Below are 21,776 nucleotides of genomic sequence, written 5' to 3' on the forward strand. Positions count from 1 at the left end.
CCTTGCAGGTGCAGGTGGCGGCTCTGCCCCTCCGCAGGCCGCTGGGCCTCCACAGTAGAAATTTTTAATTTTAATTAAGTCTGATTTACCAGTTTTTTCTTTCATGGAGTTTGCTTTTGATGTTGTATCTAAGAAGTCGTCACCAAATCTAATTATCTAGATTTTCTTCTATGTTACCTTTTAAAGCTTTATTTTTGTGTTTTTATATTTAAGTCTGTGGTTACTTTTGTGATAACTTCTGGTGTAAGGCCAATGTTTAGTTTTTTTTTTTTTTTTTTTTTTTTTTTTTTTTAGGATGCCCATTTTGAGTTGTTCCTGCATCATTTGTTGAGAAGACTATCCTTTCTCTATTGAATTGCCTTTGTTCCTTTGTCAAAAATCAGTTGAGTGTGTTTATGTAGGTGTAATTTCAGGACCTATTCTGATTTCATTGATCTGTTTATCTACTACAACACCAATATACCACCATCATGATTATTATAACTTAATAATAAATTTTGATGTTGGGTAGTGTTAGTTCCCTGACTTTGTTCTTTATCTGTGTTGTGTGATTATTCTGGGTCTTTACCTTTTCATGTATCTTTTAGAATAAGTTTTAATATCCACAAAGCAGTTTGCTGGGATTTCTGTTGGGGTTGTGTGAATCTACAAATTAAACTGGGAAGATATGTTAACAGTTTTGAGTCTCCCTATTTATGAATATGGAATATCTTTCTATTTCTTTGGATCTTTAATTTCTTTCATTAGAGTTTTATTACTCCTTATACAGATCTGATACATACTTTTTAATCTTTTTATCTTTTGTGTTTTTAATTTCAAATTCCAATTGTTCATTGCTGGTACATAGGAGAGCAGTTAACTTTTATATGGTAAAATATATCCTGGTTTTAATTACTTACATGTTCCAGAAGTTTAAAAGTTTTTTCTTTTTGTATTTTTCTAAAGACAAGTCATGTTATCTGTGAACAAAAACAGTTTTCTTTCTTCCTTCTTAATTTTTTATAACTTTATTTTGTTTATTTATTTTTTCATCTAGTGCTGAGGATTGAACCCAGTGCCTCACACATATAAGGCAAGTTCTCTGCCATGTAGCCACAACCTCAGCCCTCTTCTTTCTTAATTAATAACTTTTTATTAACTCTTCATGTTTTATTTTATTAACTAGAACTTCCAGTACAGTGTTGAATGGGAATGGTAAAAGAGATCATTCTTGCCTTATTTCTGATCTAGTGGGAAAACATCTAGTTTCTTACCATTAAGTTTAATGTTAGCTGTATGTTTTTAAACAGATGTTCTTTACTGGGTGAGGAATTTTTTAGTCCTCATTTGTGAGAGTTTTTAATCTTGAATGGTTGTTGGTTTTTGTTAGATTCCTTTTCCATATCTGTTATTATGATCAGATGATATTTCTTCTCTGCTCTGTTGATATTTGTTATATTTAGTGATTTTCAGATGCTGATCCATCCTTGCATACCCGGAATAAATCCCACTTGGTTGTGGTTTATAATTCTTCTTATACCTTGTTGTTTTTAGTTTGCTAAATTTTGTTGAATATCTTTATAACTTTGTTCGTGAGAGAGATTGATGTGTAGTTTTCTTTTAATGTCTGTCTGGTTTTGGCATTGGGGTAATACTGGCATCATATAATGAATTAATTAGTATTCTCTCTGCTTCCGTTTTCTGGATGATATTATAGTGAATTGGTATAATTTCTTCCTTAAATTTTTGGTAGAATTCACCAGTGAACCCATTTTGGTTTGGTATTTTCTATTATATAGGGTTATAAGTTATTGATTCAACTTCATTATCAAGGCATAGGCTGTTCAAATGATCTATTTCTTCTTTTGTGTTTTGGCAGATTGTATCTTTTAAGGAATTTCATATATATTATCAAATTTATGGGCCTCGTTACTCATGGTATTTCTTTGTCATCCTTTCAATGTTCTTAGGATCAGTAGTGATAACACTTTTTTCATTTTTGAGATTAGTAGTTTGTGCTTTTGCTCTTTTCCCCCTTAACCTAGCTAGAGGTTTAATAATTTTAACGAGCATCAAAAGGTCCAGAGCAATTACTTTTATATTCATTCTTCAGTTTATAAAATGTTTTCTCATTTTATTTAATCCTAATACCTAGCTAGAAAGTTGTTCTGTATTTCTTTTATTTTAAGAAGCAAATTTTTTAAAAAAATTAGGATTCTATAGTTATATATAGTAGTTGGGTTCATCTTGATAAACTCATATATGCATTGAATTCTATTTCAGTTTATGATCCTCCCCCATTTTCCTTCCTCTGTTCATCTAGATTTTCTTTTGTTCATCTATTTATTTTTATTTGATTGGTTCTTTCTACCTATACATAAAGGTGAAGTTCTCTGTGATATATTTATATATGCACATACATTATTTTTTAAAGAAATCATTCTGCATGAGGCAATTTTTATCACAATATCTTTAAAGTAGGAATGCATTTTATAATTTATGGTATTGTAGTTTAATTGGTAGTGTTTTTTTCTTAGTGGCATATAAAACAGTGGTTTATCTTACTAATCTATAGTATTAGGTTCAGTGAAATACTGTATATATATTGTTGTTAATATATTGATTTTACAGAAAAGAGACTGAAGCTCTGAGAATTTAAATGATATGTTGAAAGTCATGGAACTGGTGCATAGTCAAACTGAAAGCAGGCTTTTGTTATCAAGGATTCTTTTCTTAATGTATGGACTCTTTTCCTAATGTATCAGTGGTTCTCAAACTTTAATGTTGTAAGAATTATCTGAGGAGATGTGTGGGCACCCATCCTCCAGAGATTTAGGTGAATTGTATCTATGGCAGGGCTCAGGAATATGCATTTTATTAATCCCTCTTTCTTGCATTTATTAAGAAGAATCAAGAATAACGTTTTGAGGAACCCTGTATTATAAGTTCCAGAGAAGTTATTTAGTGGCATAATCCTATAAATTGGACCCTGGTAGACTTCAGTAAGCAATCACAGAGACTGCCCACATTGTTTTGAGTACTGAACTCTGGGAAGCAGCTTTCAAACACAGCTGAAGCTTGTTTGTCAGGTTCTGCTTTGGGGCTTTCTGGACTGTATTTGTAAACTTGGTGGAAAAGAAACATTTCCTCTTTTCTCTCTATAGTTGACCCCATGTAGTTGTCACATAGAACTGCTTTTTCACTATATCTTTGTTTTGTTCTCCTGCACAAATCTAGGATGTAAGCTGGTTGATGGGGGAAAGGCTCCTTCCTCTTTCAAATAGATCTTTTTGATGAGGCTTTTGTTGAGGTGTTCTCTGTGACAATATTGCTAATGCCTATCTAGTAAATCACACATCCTTCGTTGCCTCAGCATGATTTTGTATGGTCAGCTTTTCCAGTAATATCATGTAAAGCTGGAAAGAATTCTAAATAAGGCATTTATATTTTATTCTACTTTTTATTAATTAGTTTGGAAATTGATTTGCTCTTAATAATATAATATTCTCAATAGTTAAGGGAAGTATTAAGTGTGCACCTAACATTAGACACCTTTTTTTAATTTCTTGTACTTCTCAGTTGATTTTACATTGTAATTTCTAACTCTGCTTCTTTTTAATAACTTTCTACAGATAAGACAACTACAACAGCATTCACACATTAGTTGTTCATTACACTTACTTTCCAGATTCCATTTATTGACATTCAACTTGGTACTTTTTATTGATTAAGGGATAATTTTTGTAGTTACTGAATCATTATTAAGCAATAAAATTTAAGTGACAGGAATATAAATTAAATAGAAGTTATTTTGGTAGAAAAACAAACCTAAATACTGAAGTGGTAACTTTAAAAAGGTAAGCCAGATTCTTGCGTTGTTTTTTTCAGAGTCATTTAGTAGTGGCTCATTTGGAAAATGTATCATGGTTAACTTTAGCTTAAGCATGGGGATTTGGAGAGTTATCCTCTTGAGAATTGTATCTTAAAGGATTTTAAAATAAAATCTTAAAATTGTCCATTTGAGTCATCTAACCGTAAATGATACAGCACTCATGAATTAATGTGCTTTTTGCAATGAAAATTATTTGAATGTGTGGGAAATAGTTTTAAAAATTTAGTCTTCATATAACCTCCAGATTTCTTTTCACAGGCCATTTTGCAACCTGTGTTGGCAGCAGAAGATTTTACTATCTTTAAAGCAATGATGGTCCAGAAAAACATTGAAATGCAGTTGCAAGCCATTCGAATAATTCAAGAGAGAAATGGTAAAATGTTGAAGTTAGAAATCTAAGTGCTAATGATTTTTTTTTTAATTCTAATATTATCTTAAGTGAGGCTGCTTTTTATACATTTATTTCAAGTTTAAAAGTCTTTAGCTGATGTAAGAGACTTAAGAGTGTAGCTGGGTATGGTGGTGCATGCCTGTAATCCCAGTGGCTGGGGAGGTTGAGGCAGGAGGATTTCGAGTTCAATAATGGGGGAAGGACTCCTTCCTCTTTCAAATAGACCTTTTTGATGAGGCTTTTGTTGAGGTGTTCTCTGTGACAATATTGCTCAGCAAAAGCAAGGTGCTAAGCAACTCAGTGAGCCCTCAGCAAAAGCAAGGTGCTAAGCAACTCAGTGAGACCCTGTCTCTAAATAAAATACAAAATAGGGCTGAGGATGTGGCTCAGTAGTCAAGTGCCTCTGAGTTCAATCTCCGGTACTCCCCAACCTCCCGCCAAAAAAAAAAAAAAAAAGTGTAAACTTCCTGATCAGTGTATATTGGACATCTCAAAGAAAGCAGACTTGATTTTCTCTTTAGCTTTTGTGTTTATGACACTTTGTATTGGTTATAATTACTGCTAAGAAAAGATTACTCAGCTGGCTTATCATTGTTAAGACTTCAGAAAGAAACTGTGGTTCATGTGTATTGGAATCAGTTGGAAGAATTGTTGAAACACATGATAACCTCAGTTTCTGATTTAGTAGGGCTGGGTTGGGACCTAATAATTTTCATTTTTAACAAACTTCCAGCTGATACTGAAGCTGCTGGTTCTGAGACCACACTAAAAACCACTGGTCTAGGGCATTATGATTATTGTACCAACATCAACAGAAAAGAAAACAGAAGGATCTAGTAACCCTCTTTGACTTTATTTTTTGCCTGTCCCTGTACTTAAACTCACCTCCCCTGTAGCTCTTTTTGCTTTTGTCCTTACCCCCTTTTTTGTACCTGAACTACATTAAATATTCTGACTTAAAGCAGTCAAGTTTCTAACCATACTTCTTATTAATATACTATCTCCTTTTCTTTTTTTTTTTTAAAGAGAGAGAGAGTTAGAGAGAGAGAGAGAGAATTTTTTTAATATTTATTTTTTAGTTATTGGCGGTCACAACATCTTTGTATGTGGTGCTGAGGATCGAACCCGGGCCACACGCATTCCAGGCGAGCGTACTACTGCTTGAGCCACATCCCAGCCCCATTCTATCTCCTTTTCAAAGCAGATTCTCATCTCTGTTTCAGATTTCTGGCTCTGGTAACGTTATCTTAATTTTTATGTGTTCCTTTGCTTGATAGATTGCTACTGATATTCTTTGTCATGGCCTATAACCTCTTTCATAGTTTGGCAGCAGGACCATTCTTTTGATTGTTTCCTGAAGAAATGAGAGCTAAAGTTCAGTTGTACTGTTTACTCTTTAAAGTGTCTAGAACATGCAACAATAGTGCTTCTATTGCAAACTCTTGAAGATTCTCCTTTTCATTTGTCTGATGCTTGTGGACTCTATTCCTTAGAGCCAGCCATTATCTTAACCATCCCCTAAAGTCCCAAGATGCTTTCCACAGCAGGTAATAGAGCTGTTGTCCGTGGGTAGGAGATAATACTACCCTAACCATGAAGAATGCATAAGACAGTGTTGTTACTTTTCTGTAAATAAGTTTGGAAAATAGTCTCTTTTTGTCTTTTTACTATGGTTTGATCTATAAAATCTTTTCATCTTAATATTCCTGAGACTATGCTTTATTCTGACCTGTGGGATAATTATTTTATGTTAGTAAAATTTGTTTTGAGACAATCAGTTTTGATAAGAGAAACAGTGAACTTGACATTGGACACTACATTGAAATTTAACTGGAAACTGTTTAGATTTTAATAAAAAGGGAGTAAATACCTATAGCTTGACTGCCAGCAACAGAATACCCCCATGAAAAGATCTAAACAATTAGAAATTATCATCTCATAGAACAAGTCCAGAGGAAAGGAGAAAAGAAAGACAGGTCCAGGGTTGGTTCGTTTGGTGGCTTAGTGATATTATCAAGGACCCTGACATTTTTTATCTTTATATTCTGCCATTCTCAGGATCTTCTCTCATGATTATACTCTGATTATATCCAATGCAGGCTTAGTAGAATCTCTTGAAGAAAAGGAATGTTTCTTCCTGTTCTTCCTGTAAATTTCTTTTTGTTAGTAAGATAGCACTTTCATGAAAGCCCTTTAAGAATTTTCTCCTCAAACCCTATTGATCAGGCTTGGGGGTCACTTGCCTTTCTGGCATAGTGAATGAACCTATTATGGTTGGTTTCAACCAATCAAAAATTACTCCTGGGTTAGGGGAGAGGGACTCAGCCTCTTAAGTAGTTGGCTGTCTGGTGGCTACACAAAATGTGGTATACATTTATGAGGGAAGATGAGGGTGATAATATGGAGTAATGGCTGGTGTCAGACCACAGTGTGGGACAGTTTGACTACATTTTAACATAAACTAATACTTAGTTTCTGCTACAGAATTTTCATACTTGTATTTAAGAATATTGCTTAATTTAGATCTAGAGATTAGTATCTTAGAAAACTGCAGGCTATTTGAAAATTGTCTTTGTGGTGAGAAAATTCTGAAGGCTGTCTGGATTTTGGTTGTATCATATCTAAGAATTTGGAGAAAATGCATGCCAGAGCATTATTGTGATGGTTTTGAAGTACATTGCATTATTCCTCCCTTAGTACTTTTAATTTTCCTTACAAAGATTATTATTAGAAGAATAATTTTATGTCCTTTGAGCAAAATTGCACTTAAGATTGGCAAGTTTTATAGATGTCAATATTCTGGTTGTGATATTGTACTATGTAGTTTTGCAAGATGTTACTAATGGGAAAAATTGGGTCAAGAGTACATGGCATCTTTCTGTTTTTTTTTTTTTTTTTTTTTTTTTACAACTGTGTGTGAATCTGCAATTATCCCAAAATAAATTGTTTAATTTTGAAAATGCATCTAAATACCAAAGGGATTAAAATAATAAAGCTACTTTACTTTAGAGCAGATCCAAAATCCCATAGTCATACGTGGATGAAGAAATAGAAGGAAAAAAGGAGGAGACATTCTGCTAATTTAGAAAGTAATTATTAGAGATAGAAGCAGAACACTTATTACCACTCTTCCTGTTTACCAGGAATATATAAGTAAAAAAGTAAATTAAACCTACATTTACAAAATTACATCCTATCACTTTTTATTGCTTTGGGCTGAAGTTGATATTGCTGTGGTTTATAGTTATTAGATCAATATATGAACAAAAGCTCCAAGGGCAGATATTGCATTATTCATCTTTTTAATACCTCCACAAAGTGCTTAGCACCATGTTTCTATTGCACATAGTAAACAGAACTCTTTTTTAGTAACATTTAATAAATGCTATAATATAATGTTAACATATAATAAATGAATGAAGAGTATTAAATGCCTTTTTTTTTTTTTTGGTGGTGGTGGTGCTGGGGAATTGAACCCCAGGGCCTTGTGCATGCGAGCTATATCCTCAGCCTAAATGCTGTTTTAACAAAATAATATTTTTTTAAGCTCTTTCAATTTAAGAGTCACCTTTAAGAGCATGTTTTTATTATTAATCCTAGCTTAATGATTTCAGTGGTATATTCTCAGATACTGTATGATTCCAGAAGCCAGAAACTTATATTGTTTATTTCCAGATATCTTTTGTATATGTGTGTGTGGTATTGGGGATCAAGTCCAGAACAGATGGCATGCTAGCCAAGTGGTCTACAGCAGAGCTACATCTCCAGTCCTGATGATGCTTGTTATTTTTAATAGCCAACACAAACAATTACTGAGATATATTTCTAGATAAAATTTTGGTTATTTTTGGTGGGACTTATTTTCTAAAATGAGAAAGAGTTAAAAGATAAGAATTTGAAATATTTTATTAAGTGATAAATTGTAAACTAATTTTACCTGATGAACTAGAACAGTCAAAAATAAGTGTTTTCAGCTGAGTTGATATTATTCCATGTGGTGTTTGATTTTGAACAGGTATGTTACCTGACTGCTTGACTGATGGTTCTGATGTGGTCAGTGACCTTGAACAGGAAGAGATGAAAATCCTGAGGGAAGTTCTTAGGTATACTTCTTTATAATTATTTTGGAATGAATCATTAGTAATATTAGTAAGATAATAACAGTAATAATTATATGTATGTGCTTTTTATCCAGAAAATATTATAAACTAGTAAAATATCTAAATTTTCTACTAAAGACCTTCAAATTTATCATTTTATAACTATGTGAGTTATCCCTCATCCAAAATGTTTAGGATCAAAAGTGTTTCAGGTGTCAGATGTTTTCAGATTTTGGAATATTTGCATAAGCCTTACTGACTGAGCATTCCTAATCTGAAAATCTAAAATTTTTTGAGCATTGGGGTATTGTACAAAAAATTCTGAATTTTCATATTAGGAATGCTCAACTCGTATTATATTTATTTTTCTCTTAGCCAGGAATTCTAGCGCTAGGAAAGCCTTCTACCTCTGAGTCACATTCCCAGCCCCTTACATTTCTTAATTAATAGGAAGAATTATTTTCTGGTGACTCATGCCACATTAGCCCAACTGAGTCTATTTTTTTTTTCCCCTTCACTTTCACCATATAATTAATCACTAATGGAAAAAAAAGTTGCAGTATACCCAGCCTGAACCCTGGTGAGGTGGGGAGTTAAGCTAAATTCTTCATGGCTTCTAGATCTTAGAATTAGCAGTAGTTAAGTTGTCACATGGTAGGAGACTTATCTTCTAGACTCCACAGATGCATAGCTGACAGGGTGACTGGACAACATCGGGAGGTGTTTATTCCAGATTAGTATTTTGTAGATCTCTTCTTCTTAGTAGTTATATGATTTTTCATCCAAATGCCTTATGTAGGGTAGACAGACAGCCCACGAAAGGGGCCTACGCAGAACTAGGAAAGCTTAGTGGGCATTTCTATGGTCTCCTGACCATTATGGAAGTTTTGGAAGGGAGGGGAAATTGTAGCATCTAATTTTTAACTGTGAGAATGTACTAAGATTAGAGGAGAAGGATATCTGCATAACTGTGGAGTGGAGCACCAGATGATCGTTGGGTTAGATGGCCTAGTGGAAACTATGACAGGTGTCCCAATTTAGTGCTTAACTTCAGTGGGTTTGAGTGGTTGTAGGGAGGAAAACAGATGTCTAGGTTGACCTGGCCCTTTCTTGCCAGATCTTAATTTCCATGGCACAGAATGCTTTGAATTTAAAGATTTGAAGATAGCAGGGTATTTGGTACATAGTACTGTGAAGTTTTGACTTGTATTGGTTGCATTGGTTGATTTGTGATCTGAAAACTGATCCATTGTGCTTTTAGACTTTATTTTCTAAAAGCTTTTGAGGTGGATATACTATGGTACAGGTTAGTTATGAACATGTACAAATGTTACCCTCAGCTGTTTTCGTAAGTCAGACTGCCTCAGTGAGCAGTTTGTAAAAATTGGTAGGCTTTGGCACAGTGGCATCAGGAGTGCTTTATGATAGTTCAGATGCCACTGAGAAAAACAGAATGAGGGGAGAAATGGCTCTTATGGGGAGGTATAATTAATCTCTCTAAAGAAAATCAAAGTATTGATTAATGGAATTTGCTATTCAGATTTGGATTTAGGATTTCCCTTAACAATTCTTAAAGAAATGGTAAACATGTATTTTATGTTACTAAATTTTATTGTGCAGTATATTTTCTATTTCTCTTCAGTTGATTGTAAGCTTTAAAGCCTTGCAGGATTATTTTCCATCTCTGTGTCCAAAATGCCTTGCTCACAGTTAGCATGTTGCTTAGTTGAACACTGTTTTTTGACCAAAAAACAAAGTTTACTTTTTTTTTAACCTTATATTTGTATATTTCAGAAAGTCAAAAGAGGAATATGACCAGGAGGAAGAAAGGAAGAGAAAAAAAAAGGTGCAGAACATATAAATACAACAGAAGTATATTCAGTTGCTGTTATCTCTTACTAATTTTGCACATAGTTTTTGCTGTTAACATTTAAGCTTCTATGGAACTACACAGTTCCTCAAGTCTGTTGAACTTGCCGGTTCTTGGCAAGTCTAAGCATTTATATTTAAAGTTTTATACTTTTTCATGCATGAAGTATATACTTTCTTTCCTACAAGAGTGTGTAACCTTATACATTCTTATATAGAAAGTATTTTTGGGGGCAGGGTGTAGCATAGTGGTGGAAAGCATATGCGTAGTATATGTGAGGCCCTGGGTTCAATCCCTAGTACCAAAAATAAGTAATTCTCTCTTTATAACTTTATTCACTTTATAAATCTTCAAGCAACCTATTTTTTAAACTCCATAATAAAGACCAAAATCATGAACTTCAAAAACTGTAATACATTTCATGTTTTGGGGAGTTCTTATAAAAATCTCCCTTAATTTTCTGAATAAAAGATTAAGAAAAATATTTTACTTTTCCATTCTTGACTGCTTTAGTGTGTTGAAACAGCAGATACAGCTACTACCAAAGGTCCCTTGCAGGCTTTAATATTATCATGGAGAAGCAGAATGATTCAGTATCATATTTCGTGGCATACAGTTCTTCCATTTAAGAACCATTTCCTTAAAGTGCCTAATCTCACCTTAATCAGATAATCAATGACCACTGTTGATAAAAGGATGAGCAGAGATCATAGGCTACTTGATAGATGTCTCGCAAAGGGCACATCACTCCTGTGACATTCTTACCCAGTGGTATAAACTGGATCTAACCATAAGAACCTACTACACACTCAAACCAGGGGCAGTCTACAGAACTGCTGGTGGAAGGTCTCAGAGTATCAAGGGTGACAAAAGTCACAGGAAGATTGAGGAGCTCTTCCAGCTCATAGGAGACTATGGATACCTAACAACTCAATGCAACTAGGGACTCTGTCTGTTGCCCCAACCCTTAGGTGGAAAGAGCGCTCAAGAAAACCAGCAAAATATGAATGGGGTGTTGGCATGAGACAGTTACGTTTCAATGGTAACTTCCTGATTTTGGTGGCTTTATTGTGGTTATATGAAATAATGTCATTGTTTGTAGGAAATGTACATTAAATAATTTGGTCAACCATTTATTCCCCCCCCCCCAAAAAAAAGTGCCTAATCTTTCCAAGGATATTTTCCTCTGATAGAGGTGTGGGAAGCTAGTATTTATTCTTTCCTGGCTGCTTCCCTTTTCATATTTTCACAATCTACTTGAGGGGAAAAGGAAACCTAATATAAACTATCTCTCAGTCACTTAAATATTTTTCTTTATTTCTTTGTCAGGCACCTGCAATCCCAGTGACTTGGGAGTCTGAGGCAGGAGGATTCCAAGTTTGAGACCAGCTTCAGCAATTTAGTGAGGCCCTAGGTAACTTAGCGAGACCCTGTTTCAAAATAAAAAAAATAAAAAAAATAGGGCTGGGGATGTAACGAAGTGCTCCTGGGTTCAATCCCTAGTACCAAAAAAAAAAAGTTGTTTTCCAATTTTTCCTCTTTTTACCAGGGATTGAACTCAGGGTACTAGACCACTGAGCCATGTCCTCAGCCCTATTTTGTATTTTTTTATTTAGACACAGGGTCTCACGAGTTGCTTAGCACCTTGCTTTTGTTGAGGCTGGCTTTGAACTTTTGATCCTCCTGCCTCAAGCTGCTGGGATTACAGGCGTTTTCCACATTTTTTCATCTTAGTCATGATGCATACTTGTATTATTTTACTGTCTTTAAAAAATCCATTTTACTCTAAGTACCCAATGAAAAGCAGAAGAAAGAGATTTATCTTTTTGGGGGGAAGGTACTGTGGATTAAACTCAGAGGCACTCGACCACTGAGCCACATCTTTAGCCCTATTTTGCATTTTTATTTAGAGATGGTGTCTCAATGAGTTGCTTAGCACCTCTCAGTTGATGAGGCTGGCTTTGAACTCATGATCCTCCTGTCTCAGCCTCCCAAGCCATTGGGATTTGAGTAAATTTCTTTTTAGTAAAGGGAAGTGAAGTTCTTAGGTATTAATGAAGATTTTTAAATGTAAAGATATAGAACAACACCAGTTCAAAATAACTATTAGAAGATAGTAATTATAACCTTATGATTTTATGCAAAACATAGTATGTTTCTTGGATAATATGTCTTAGGGGTCAGTGATTTTTTTTGAGACTTTTTATTATGGAAGTTATCAAACACAAAAAAGTAGAGATGGTAATAATAATGAATCCCCAAGTATCTATCGCCCAGCATATAGAGGTTTATGATTTAGGTATACATGAATTGCCTAATAAGCTGTATAAGGTTGGATTTTTCTTGATTTTTAAAGAAAAATGAATTAATATTAGTTTACTTTTTTCCTATGATTAAACAATTTCTTTGGTTTATTTTTTAATTTTTTTTGAGAGAATTTTAATATTTATTTTTTAGTTTTCAGTGGACACAACATCTTTTTTTGTATGTGGTGCTGAGGATCGAACCTGGGCCACATGCATGCCAGGCAAGCGCGCTACCACTTGAGCCACATCCCCAGCCCTCTTTGGTTTAAATATACTATTGCATTTTAGAAATAGAAGTAAACCAACTGTGGCTACTTTAAGTATTTCATAGTAGTGACATATAGACTATTTTAAACAAATAATGGAAAATCACTTTGTAATTAAATGGTTTTGTTTCTTTTACAATATTTTTTGGTGTTTTACTGCGAGTCACATGAATAGTAAGGGCGAAGACTGGGTTTCCACTCAGTTCTTTTTAAGTTCAAATTCAAATCATACTAGTTATCATTAACACTGTATGATTTAAATTAAAATGTTTACCTACCTCAAAAAGTAGGAGCTAATAACATGTTAAAAATTTTGGAAAACAGACTCTCTTGGATTAGTAAAAGTTAATCTAAACTGTGTGTGTGTGTGTATGTGTTTTTTTAAATTGGATTTTGGAATTCTGAAGTTATTAGAGGCTAAAACAGAAGAGCCCCCAGTACATACTAGTGAAGCTGCAAAAATGAGCAATTCCCAAGGGGATGGTGAACATTTTGAACACCCACCCTCAGGTAAGATTGAGTTATACTGAATTTTCTCTAATACTCTGAATATGTAAACATTGTATAAAGCATATTATACTCTCATATATTTACCCTCAAAAACCTCAGAGGGAATATTGAATGGCTTCAAAATTTAAAGTTGTTTGTGAATTTAGTTGTTACAGGTAAGAAATACTCAGCTGAAAAGAAAATATAGTCCCCATATTTCTAAGTGAAGTCTAGAACCTAGAGCTGTGAGCAAAACTCTTTGTGAGGGAGCCACCAACATTTGTGCTATGGCTGCAGCATACAAGATATGTTCACATAATGTTTGTTATTCTCTTTCTTGTTTACAATTACATGGTGTTGTAAGCAGAAGCCAAACTTGGAAGATACTATTAAATTACCTTCATAATGAATTAAAGCACAACTAAAAAATGAGGTAAAACAAATTTTCCAGATGTTTATTCAGAAATTGTGTCTTTGAAATCAAATATAATGAAATTCAGTGTACAACACATTAGTCTATGACCTTGTAAAATATTTGGCAGATCCACTTTCGATATGTTCTGATTTCTGAGTGACCTATCCCAGATCACTGAGCAAAAGCAAAAAGCTTAGTTAAACTGTGTCTTATCTGTGTCATCTTACTCTAAACCTTATGCTCTTCTATATTTCAGAAAAACTTCTTTAATTCAGATAAGTTTGTTTACCCATTTTTTTTTTTTAACATCAAGAGAGCAACAAGAGAGCAACTTAAGTTTTTAAATAAACTTTCTTTGTTGGCATTGTTTTTGGTTCACAGCAAAATTGAGCTGAGGGTATAGAGATTTCTCATACAGCTTCTGCCCAACACATGTATAACCTCTCTATTGTCAACATCCCTCACTTTTTTAGTATACTTTTTTGCAGTTGAAAAATATACACTGACACATCATTATTCCCCAAAGTCCATGGTATACAGGTTCACTCTTGATATTATATGTTCTATGAGTTTTGATAAATGTATAATGACATATCTCTATCATCACAGTATCATACAGAGTAGTTTCATTGTTCTCAAAATCCTTTGTGCTCTGCTTATTTATTTCTCTTTCCTCCTATGACCCCTGGTAACTGCTGACATTTTATTATTTCCATAATTTTGCCTTCTTTAGAATGTCACATAGTTGAAAATATGCAGTATGTGTAGTCTTTCCAGATTGCCTTTTTTTCACTTGGCAGTATGCATTTAAAGTTCCTCCATGTCTTTTCATAGTTTGATAGCTCTTTTCCTTCTATCACTGAATAATATTCCATTGCCTAGAGGTATCATAGTTTGTTTATTCATTCACAGGTAGAAGACCATTTTAGTTGCTTCCAGGTTTTGGCAATTATGACTAAAGCTGCTATAAAGGGCTGTGTAGGTTTTCTTATGTGAATGAAAGTTTTCAGTTCCTTTGGATAAATACAAAGGAGCATGATTGAATTGCATGGTAAGAGAGAGTTGGGTAGTTTCTTAATTTTGTAAGAAACTATCCAACTCTCTTCAAAAGTGGTTGTACCATTTTGCATTCCTACAAGCAGAATGAGTTTCATTTGCTCTGTTTCCCTTACCAGTATTTGGTGTTGTCAGTGTTCCAGATTTGGGCCATTCTAATAGGTGTATAATAGTGTCTCATTGTTGATTTATTTGCATTTCCCTGATGACAAGTGATGTGGAGCATCTTTTTTTTTTTTTTTTTTTTTTCTGTTTCCCTCTTATTATTATTATTTTTTTTTGTTGGTGCTGGAGATTGAACACTAGGCAAATGCTCTATGACTGAGTCATGTCCCCCATGGAGCATCTTTTCACATGCTAATTTTTCATCTGTATATTTGGTGATGTATCTGTTAAGTTATTTGGCCTATTATTTTTTTGAGGGTTTTCATATTTTGAAGTTTTTTTTAAGGGTGCTTTAATAGTCCTTTATCAGATATACCTTTTACAGATATTTTCTCCTGGTCTGTTCCTTGTCCTCTCATTTTTTTCATACTGTTTTTTGTTTTTACAGAGCAGAAGTTGGGGTTTCCTCCTTCTCCTTTTTTTTTTTTTTTCTTCTTTTTCAAGTACTGGGGATTGAATCTAGGTGTACTTTACCACTGAGCTACATTCCCAGTTCTTTTTATTTTTAGTTTGACACAGGATCTTGAGATCTTGCTAAATTGTTGAGGCTGGCTTCAAACCTGTGATTCTCTTGCCTCAACCTCCTGAGTCACTGGAATCAGAGCAGAGGTTTTTTAATGATGTTCAGTTAATTATTTCTTTTGTGATTTTGGTATTTTATCTAAAAAGTCATCACCATACCCATGGCATTTAGGTTTTCTCTTCTGTTATCTTCTAGGAATTTTATAGTTTTGCATTTTAAATTTAGGTCTGTGATCCATTTTGAGTTAATCTTTGTGAAGATTGTAAAGTCTGTTTTTAGATTTTGTTCTTTCATATGATGTTTAATTTTTTTCCAGCACTATTTGTTGACAATTCTCTCTTTTCTCCTTTGTGTCGTCTTTGCTCCTTTATCAAAGATCAGCTAACTATATTTATGTAGATCTATTTTAGACTCTTTTTTTTTAATTCTACTGATCTATTTATTTATTTTGTTTTCCCCACCAATACCACACTGTTTTGATTACTGTAGGTTTATAGTAAGAATTGAAGTTGAGGAGTGTCAGTCCTCCGACTTTGGTTTTCAATTTAAGTTGGCTATTCTGGGACTATTGTCTTTCCATATAAACTTGAGAATCAGTTTGTTGATATCCACAAAAATAACTTGCTGGGATTTGATTAGAATTGCATTGAATCTGTGGCTTAAGTTAGGAAGACCTCTCATCTTGACACTATAGAAACTTCCTGTCATGTCATGAACATGGAATATATCTCCATTTATTTTGGTTTTGATATATATATATATTTTTCTCCTTGGTGCTACTAGGGATTGAACTCAGGAGTGTTCTGCCTTTGAGCTGTATCCCCAGCAATTTTTACTTTTCATTTTGAGACAGGGTCTCATTAATATGCCTAGACTGGCCTCAAATTTGCAATCCTCCTGCCTCAGCCTCCTAAGTAACTGGAATTATAGGCCTGTGTCTCCATGCTCAGACTAATTCTTTAATTTCTTTCATACAAGATTTTTCCTTGTATTGAAATTGTATTGCACATTTTGTTAGATTTTATATTTAAACATTTCATATTTGGGGTCTAGTTTTAGGGGCATGTGTTTTTAATTTAAATTCTAGTTGTTTATTACTGGTATTATGAAAAGTGATTAATTTGTATATATTTACCCTGTATCCTAAAAACATAATATAAGGTCTTAAAGAGTTTTCACACTCTGTTGCCCAGACTGGTCTCAAATTCCTGGGCTCAAGTGACCCTCGTGCTGTTTCCCAGGTAGCTAAGATTCCAGGCATGTGCCACCACATCTGGCTTTTTTTTTTTTTTTTTTTTTTTTTTGTAGATATTCTTTATCAAGTTGAGTGAGATCCTCTCTATTCCTTTTTTCTTAGAGGAGTTCTTTTCTTCTTCTTTTTATCATCATCATCATCGTCATCATAAGATACTGGGAATTGATCAAGGGATGCTTTACATCCTCAGTTCTTTTTATTTTGAGATGGAGTCTCATTAAGTTGCTGAGGCTGGTTTCAAACTTGTGATCCTCCTGTCTCAGCCTCCTGAGTAGCTGGGATTATTGGCATGTACCACCTCACCTGGCAGAGTACCCGTTGATTTTTAAAGAAGTATAATCTTAGTTTTTAAAACAAATAGGGGGCTTTGAAACAAGCAAGATTATAAAAGTTATTTTTTTTGTCTTTCTTCCTAGCATATCTAACCATTTTTCTTTTTTTCATATTCTGCAGTTTATTAAGTAGAAATAACCTCACTTGAATTATATCCTCAAAAACTCCTCCTTTTAGAAATTGTCTGCGCTTTGTTTTAATTTGCTGACCCAAATTTGTTTTTATACAGACCTAAGTATAAATACTATTTAATGGTTGCACCTGACATAATTTGAATACATTTGTTCTGTGGAGTTTCTTATCTGACTAAGTAAGTGAAGCTATAAAAAACTTTATCTCTAGCCACATGTTACTCAGTTATACATATTAATGACACAGAGCAAATGGTGGATGCTTTTAAAAGTAATGACTTTAATTTTCAAAAAAAATAATTTTCAAATGGGCATAGCAAACATCAGGGAATCAGTTCATGTAAAGTGATGGAAATCCATTAAGAAGACCTAATTTTGGCTGGGCACAAATGATGCACTCCTATAATCCCAGGAACTTGGGAGGATCAGAAGTTCAAGGCTAGCCTCTGAAACTTAGTGAGACCCTGTCTCAAAATAAAAATGGCTTGGGATATAGTTTAGTGTTAAAGCACTCCTGAGTTCAGTCCCCAGTACCTAAAAAAAAAAAAAGACCTAAATTTGGAAGCAGCAAGGAGGCGACCTGCTTTCTTATTCCTCTTCTCATGTTTTTCCTTTATTCCAGCTAGAAATAGATAGTATCTGTTCTCAAACTGATGCAGAGTTGCCAGAGATGATGCAGAGTTGCCAGAGATGAATTGTTTTTTCTTGAGGCTTTCTTATCCTCCTTTCTTAAAAATCAGAGAAGCTAAGTATTTTGGCTTCAAGTACTTTCCTCTCTGATTGAGATTATACAATATGTTCATCACTAACAAACTGAAGGCAAGAACTGTCTACCCTAAGTACATGAAATGAATATAAATGCATATATATTCCCTGCTTCTGAGTTAGAAAGTGAACCATCCCTTATCTAGCTCTGTGGTTCCTTATTTGGGGGCCAAGTCTACCTCTTTTTATTAATGGCTAATCACCATTAGTAAAAAAGACTTTTAACTCTATCTGCATATTATCAATAACTTGTTTAAACTCATTAATTTCTGTCATAGTTAGCTCTTTCATGGAGACTTACTTTACCATTCAAAGGCCTGTAGAGCTTTTCTTACTTCAAACTCCCTGGCACTGCAGTCATTTTACTCACTCTATGCTAGGGTTGTGGTCCTTTGTCAAGTTTCTTGCATAAACAAAGTTCCTTTTCTGGTTTTCTACATTGGCAAGATTATTAATCATTTAGAGACATAGGTACCATGTTTCTCCATCATGTTTTTAGTTCTTTGCATCGTTTTAATATCTTTGCTTGTCTCATTCTACTTTGTTTTGAAGCCCATGTACTTAGACTGAAAATGTTTTATCTTTCTTTGAAAAGCATTACCTAATCTTTTTTTTGGGGGGGAGGGGTACCAGGGATTGAACTTAGGGGCTCTTGCCCACTGAGCCACATCCCCAGCCCTATTTTGTATTTTTATTTACAGACAGGGTCTCACTGAGTTGCTTACTGTCTTGCTTTTTGCTGAGGCTGGCTTTGAACTCGCAATCCTCCTGCCCTCAGCCTCCTGAGCCACTGGGATTTATAGGCATGTGCCACCACACCTGGCAACATTACCTAATCTTATAATAAAAAATGGTTCAAATTTAGGAAAAAGAAAAAAAGAAGACTCAGAGGAGCAATTAGAATGTTAATGATGTCTCTTGGAACAGTCAGCAAATACCTGAAAGTATTAAGTACTTAAATGTGCTTCCAGTTTCTGCTTGTTTTAGAATCTTTACATTTTTCATAATGCATTTGTAGGCTTATAGTTATCTTCACTATGTAATTACAAAGTTATTGATAATACTGGTAGCTACTGTTGTAAAGTAAAAAATCCTTTAGCTTTACAGTAATTTTCTTTAAAAATTTTTTTAAGTTGTAGATGAACACAATACCTTTATTTTATGTATTGATTTTTACGTGGTGCTGAGGATCGAACCCATTGCCTCACACTTGCTAAGCAAGTGCTCCATCACTGAGCCACAACTCCCAGCCCCTATAGTAATTTTCTATAAATGTACAGTTACTTATTTTACCTATAAGAAAAAATTGGAAGCCAATTACATATTGAAGAATTTGTGTACTATTTATTTGGATATGTAGCACCCTTTTATTATATCAGAAAGTGGTTTTAATCTTTTAAACAAGGTTATCTTTTTGTAGCTATAGTACTGTACAAACAGTAGGAGCTTGGCTGGGCGCAGTGGTGCATGCCTGTAATCTTAGCGACTTGGGAGCTAAGGCAGGAGGATGGAGTTCAAAGCCAGCCTCAGCGAAAGCGAGGCGCTAAGCAACACAGTGAGACCCTGTCTCTAAATAAAATACAAAATAGGGCTAGGGATGTGGGTCAGTGGTCCAGTGCCCCTGTGTTCAATTCCTGCTACCCCCGCCCCTCCCCAAAAAACCTCTAAAAATCAATAGGAGCTTAAGAAAAATCAAGTATTATTGTAACCTCATTTTGGTGACTCTATCTTAGTTCTTAACATTTCTCTAATATTTCTAACTGGTATCATTGTCTAATTGCTGCCAGAAGTTAAAGTGCATTTTGCTAATCCGTCAGTGCAACCTTTGGCAAGAAAAGTGGAAATGATGCCTGAAACTTCCTCCCTCCCACAAAAAAGCCTGAAGATTCCTGGCTTAGAACATGCAAACATTGAAGGACCAATAGCAGTAAGTAAAAGACTACATAATTTTTTAAAAAAATATTTTTTTTAAGACATGGATGGACCTTTGTTTTGTTCATTTATTTATATATGGTGCTGAGAATCAGACCTCATACATGTGCCTCATACATGCTAGGCAAGCGTTCTTCCTCTTGAGCCACTACTCCAGCCCCACTATATCAGTTTTTAACAATTTTGTGTTGAACGACAAAGTACTAGGAACAATGTAAACAGCCACACATAAGACTTTTCTTGTGATCTTGAACTCAAACTTCTAATTGAATCTAATTAAGTATTGTTGCCACTTACTATGTGGATGTGAATTTATATAGTTTTTTCTGTTATTTGACCCAGAACTTGTCAGCTCTTGGAACAGAAGAGCTGCGGCAACGAGAATACTATCTCAAGCAGAAGAGAGACAAGTTGATGTCCATGAGAAAGGATATAAGGACTAAGCAGGTCCAAAATCCGGAGCAAAAAGGAAAGCCTGCAGGGGAGGTAGAGGTACGGTTAGCCTTAGTATGCTTAAATTTTATATCTAGAGGTAGAATTCTCAAAATCAGATTATGTGCAAAAGAGTCTCTAATGAATTTTGCTTATAGATTCATTCATATTAACCACCCTGCTAGTGCAACAGTGGCTACATCTTTTCTAGGAAGAGTGAGTTTTGATGATTTTGTGAGGTAGAAATAACAGCAGCTTCTTTTTTTCTTTTCTTTTCTTTTTTTTTTTTTTTTTAACTTGCCTTGCTCTGAGTTCATAAGGGGTCAGTGGTCTGTCTTACCTAAGCCATCTGAAATGTTTGAAATGTCCTGTCAATATCTGAGCCACCACCTCTAAGAGACTTCAAGAGATTTTTACAAAAAGATTTAAGGAAACTACTTTATTGTCCACCCCCCGCCCCCCAAAGTCCTTAGTCTTTTGTTTTTTTGAGGCTATATGTTGGGAATTTTAGACAAATACAAATGAACCCATTTTATATTGTAGCCAATTTTTTCTTTTCTTTCTTTTCTTTTCTTTTTTCTTTTTTTAAGGAAATGACAGAGAAACCAGAAATGACAGCAGAGGAGAAACAAACACTACTAAAGAGGCGATTGCTTGCAGAGAAACTTAAAGAAGAAGTTATTAATAAGTAATAATTAAAAATTAGCAGAAGTCCAAATTTTCTTAAAATAAATTATTAATCCTTAAACCAAGACTGTTAGTTTTAAGTAAATACTTGCTTTTCTAAATGCAGATATAAGCTCATCATAGTAAACATTTGAAGTGAAGGACAGTGCATAAGGTAGCTACTTGTACTAATTAATTTAATACAAATTTTGGGGTAATGTTTTCTCTTAGAGGGTATAGAAACTAGTTGATAGTGCGTTCATTCATTCTGACTTGGACACCTACAAGTAGGTTAAAGGGATCTCTGTTTTCCTGGAGTTTGTGAAGAATGCCCAAAGAGCAAAGTGTTAGAAAGGAAGAGTGCAAGCTGGGTGACACACACCTCTAATACCAGCTCCTTGGGAGGCTCAGGCAGAATAATTGTTAGTTTGAGGTCAGCCTAATCAAATAAGCTAAACCCTGTCTCAAAAATAAAAAGGGTGGGGATGAAGCTCAGTGCCAGAGCACCCCTGGATTCAATCTCTAGTAGCACCAAAGATTTTTAAAAATAATAGTTTAAAAAATTAAAAAGGAATAGTGAAGAGTGCCATAAGGCAGGTTGGTTAAACTTCCTTGAACAAGTAATGTTTAAGCTGATTGGAAGGGTAATTGCATGGAGGGAAGGAATAACTCAGGTCCTGCAGCAGGAAAAAAATAAAGCACACACTGAAGAACTGGAATAGAATGAGTAGAGAGGGTTAGCATATGAAATTGGAAATAGGTGGGGGATTATTCATATTATGTAGGGCCTTGAAGGGAATGTGAGGATTT

At 34.4% G+C, this 21,776-nt stretch overlaps 1 protein-coding gene across 2 annotated transcripts in view; it reads left to right on the forward strand.

Annotated features, from left to right (window-relative positions):
• Cfap36 (cilia and flagella associated protein 36) overlaps nt 1–21,048 on the forward strand; it is a 36,603-nt gene extending 15,555 nt beyond the window's left edge. The window contains exons 4-10 of one of the 2 annotated variants that reach the window (XM_076833169.2): nt 4,130–4,244; nt 8,278–8,365; nt 10,157–10,208; nt 13,212–13,314; nt 19,724–19,863; nt 20,211–20,360; nt 20,891–21,048. In XM_076833169.2, the coding sequence (XP_076689284.2) occupies nt 4,130–4,244; nt 8,278–8,365; nt 10,157–10,208; nt 13,212–13,314; nt 19,724–19,863; nt 20,211–20,360; nt 20,891–20,992 (750 nt within the window). In that variant the 3' untranslated portion in view covers nt 20,993–21,048. The remainder of the gene's footprint in view (nt 1–4,129; nt 4,245–8,277; nt 8,366–10,156; nt 10,209–13,211; nt 13,315–19,723; nt 19,864–20,210; nt 20,361–20,890) is intronic. The other variant, XM_076833170.2, reaches the window with a different exon arrangement.
• Nucleotides 21,049–21,776: the final 728 nt, after the last annotated feature.

This window comes from Callospermophilus lateralis, chromosome 14, assembly GCF_048772815.1.
Source record: "Callospermophilus lateralis isolate mCalLat2 chromosome 14, mCalLat2.hap1, whole genome shotgun sequence".
Lineage (NCBI taxonomy): Eukaryota > Metazoa > Chordata > Mammalia > Rodentia > Sciuridae > Callospermophilus > Callospermophilus lateralis.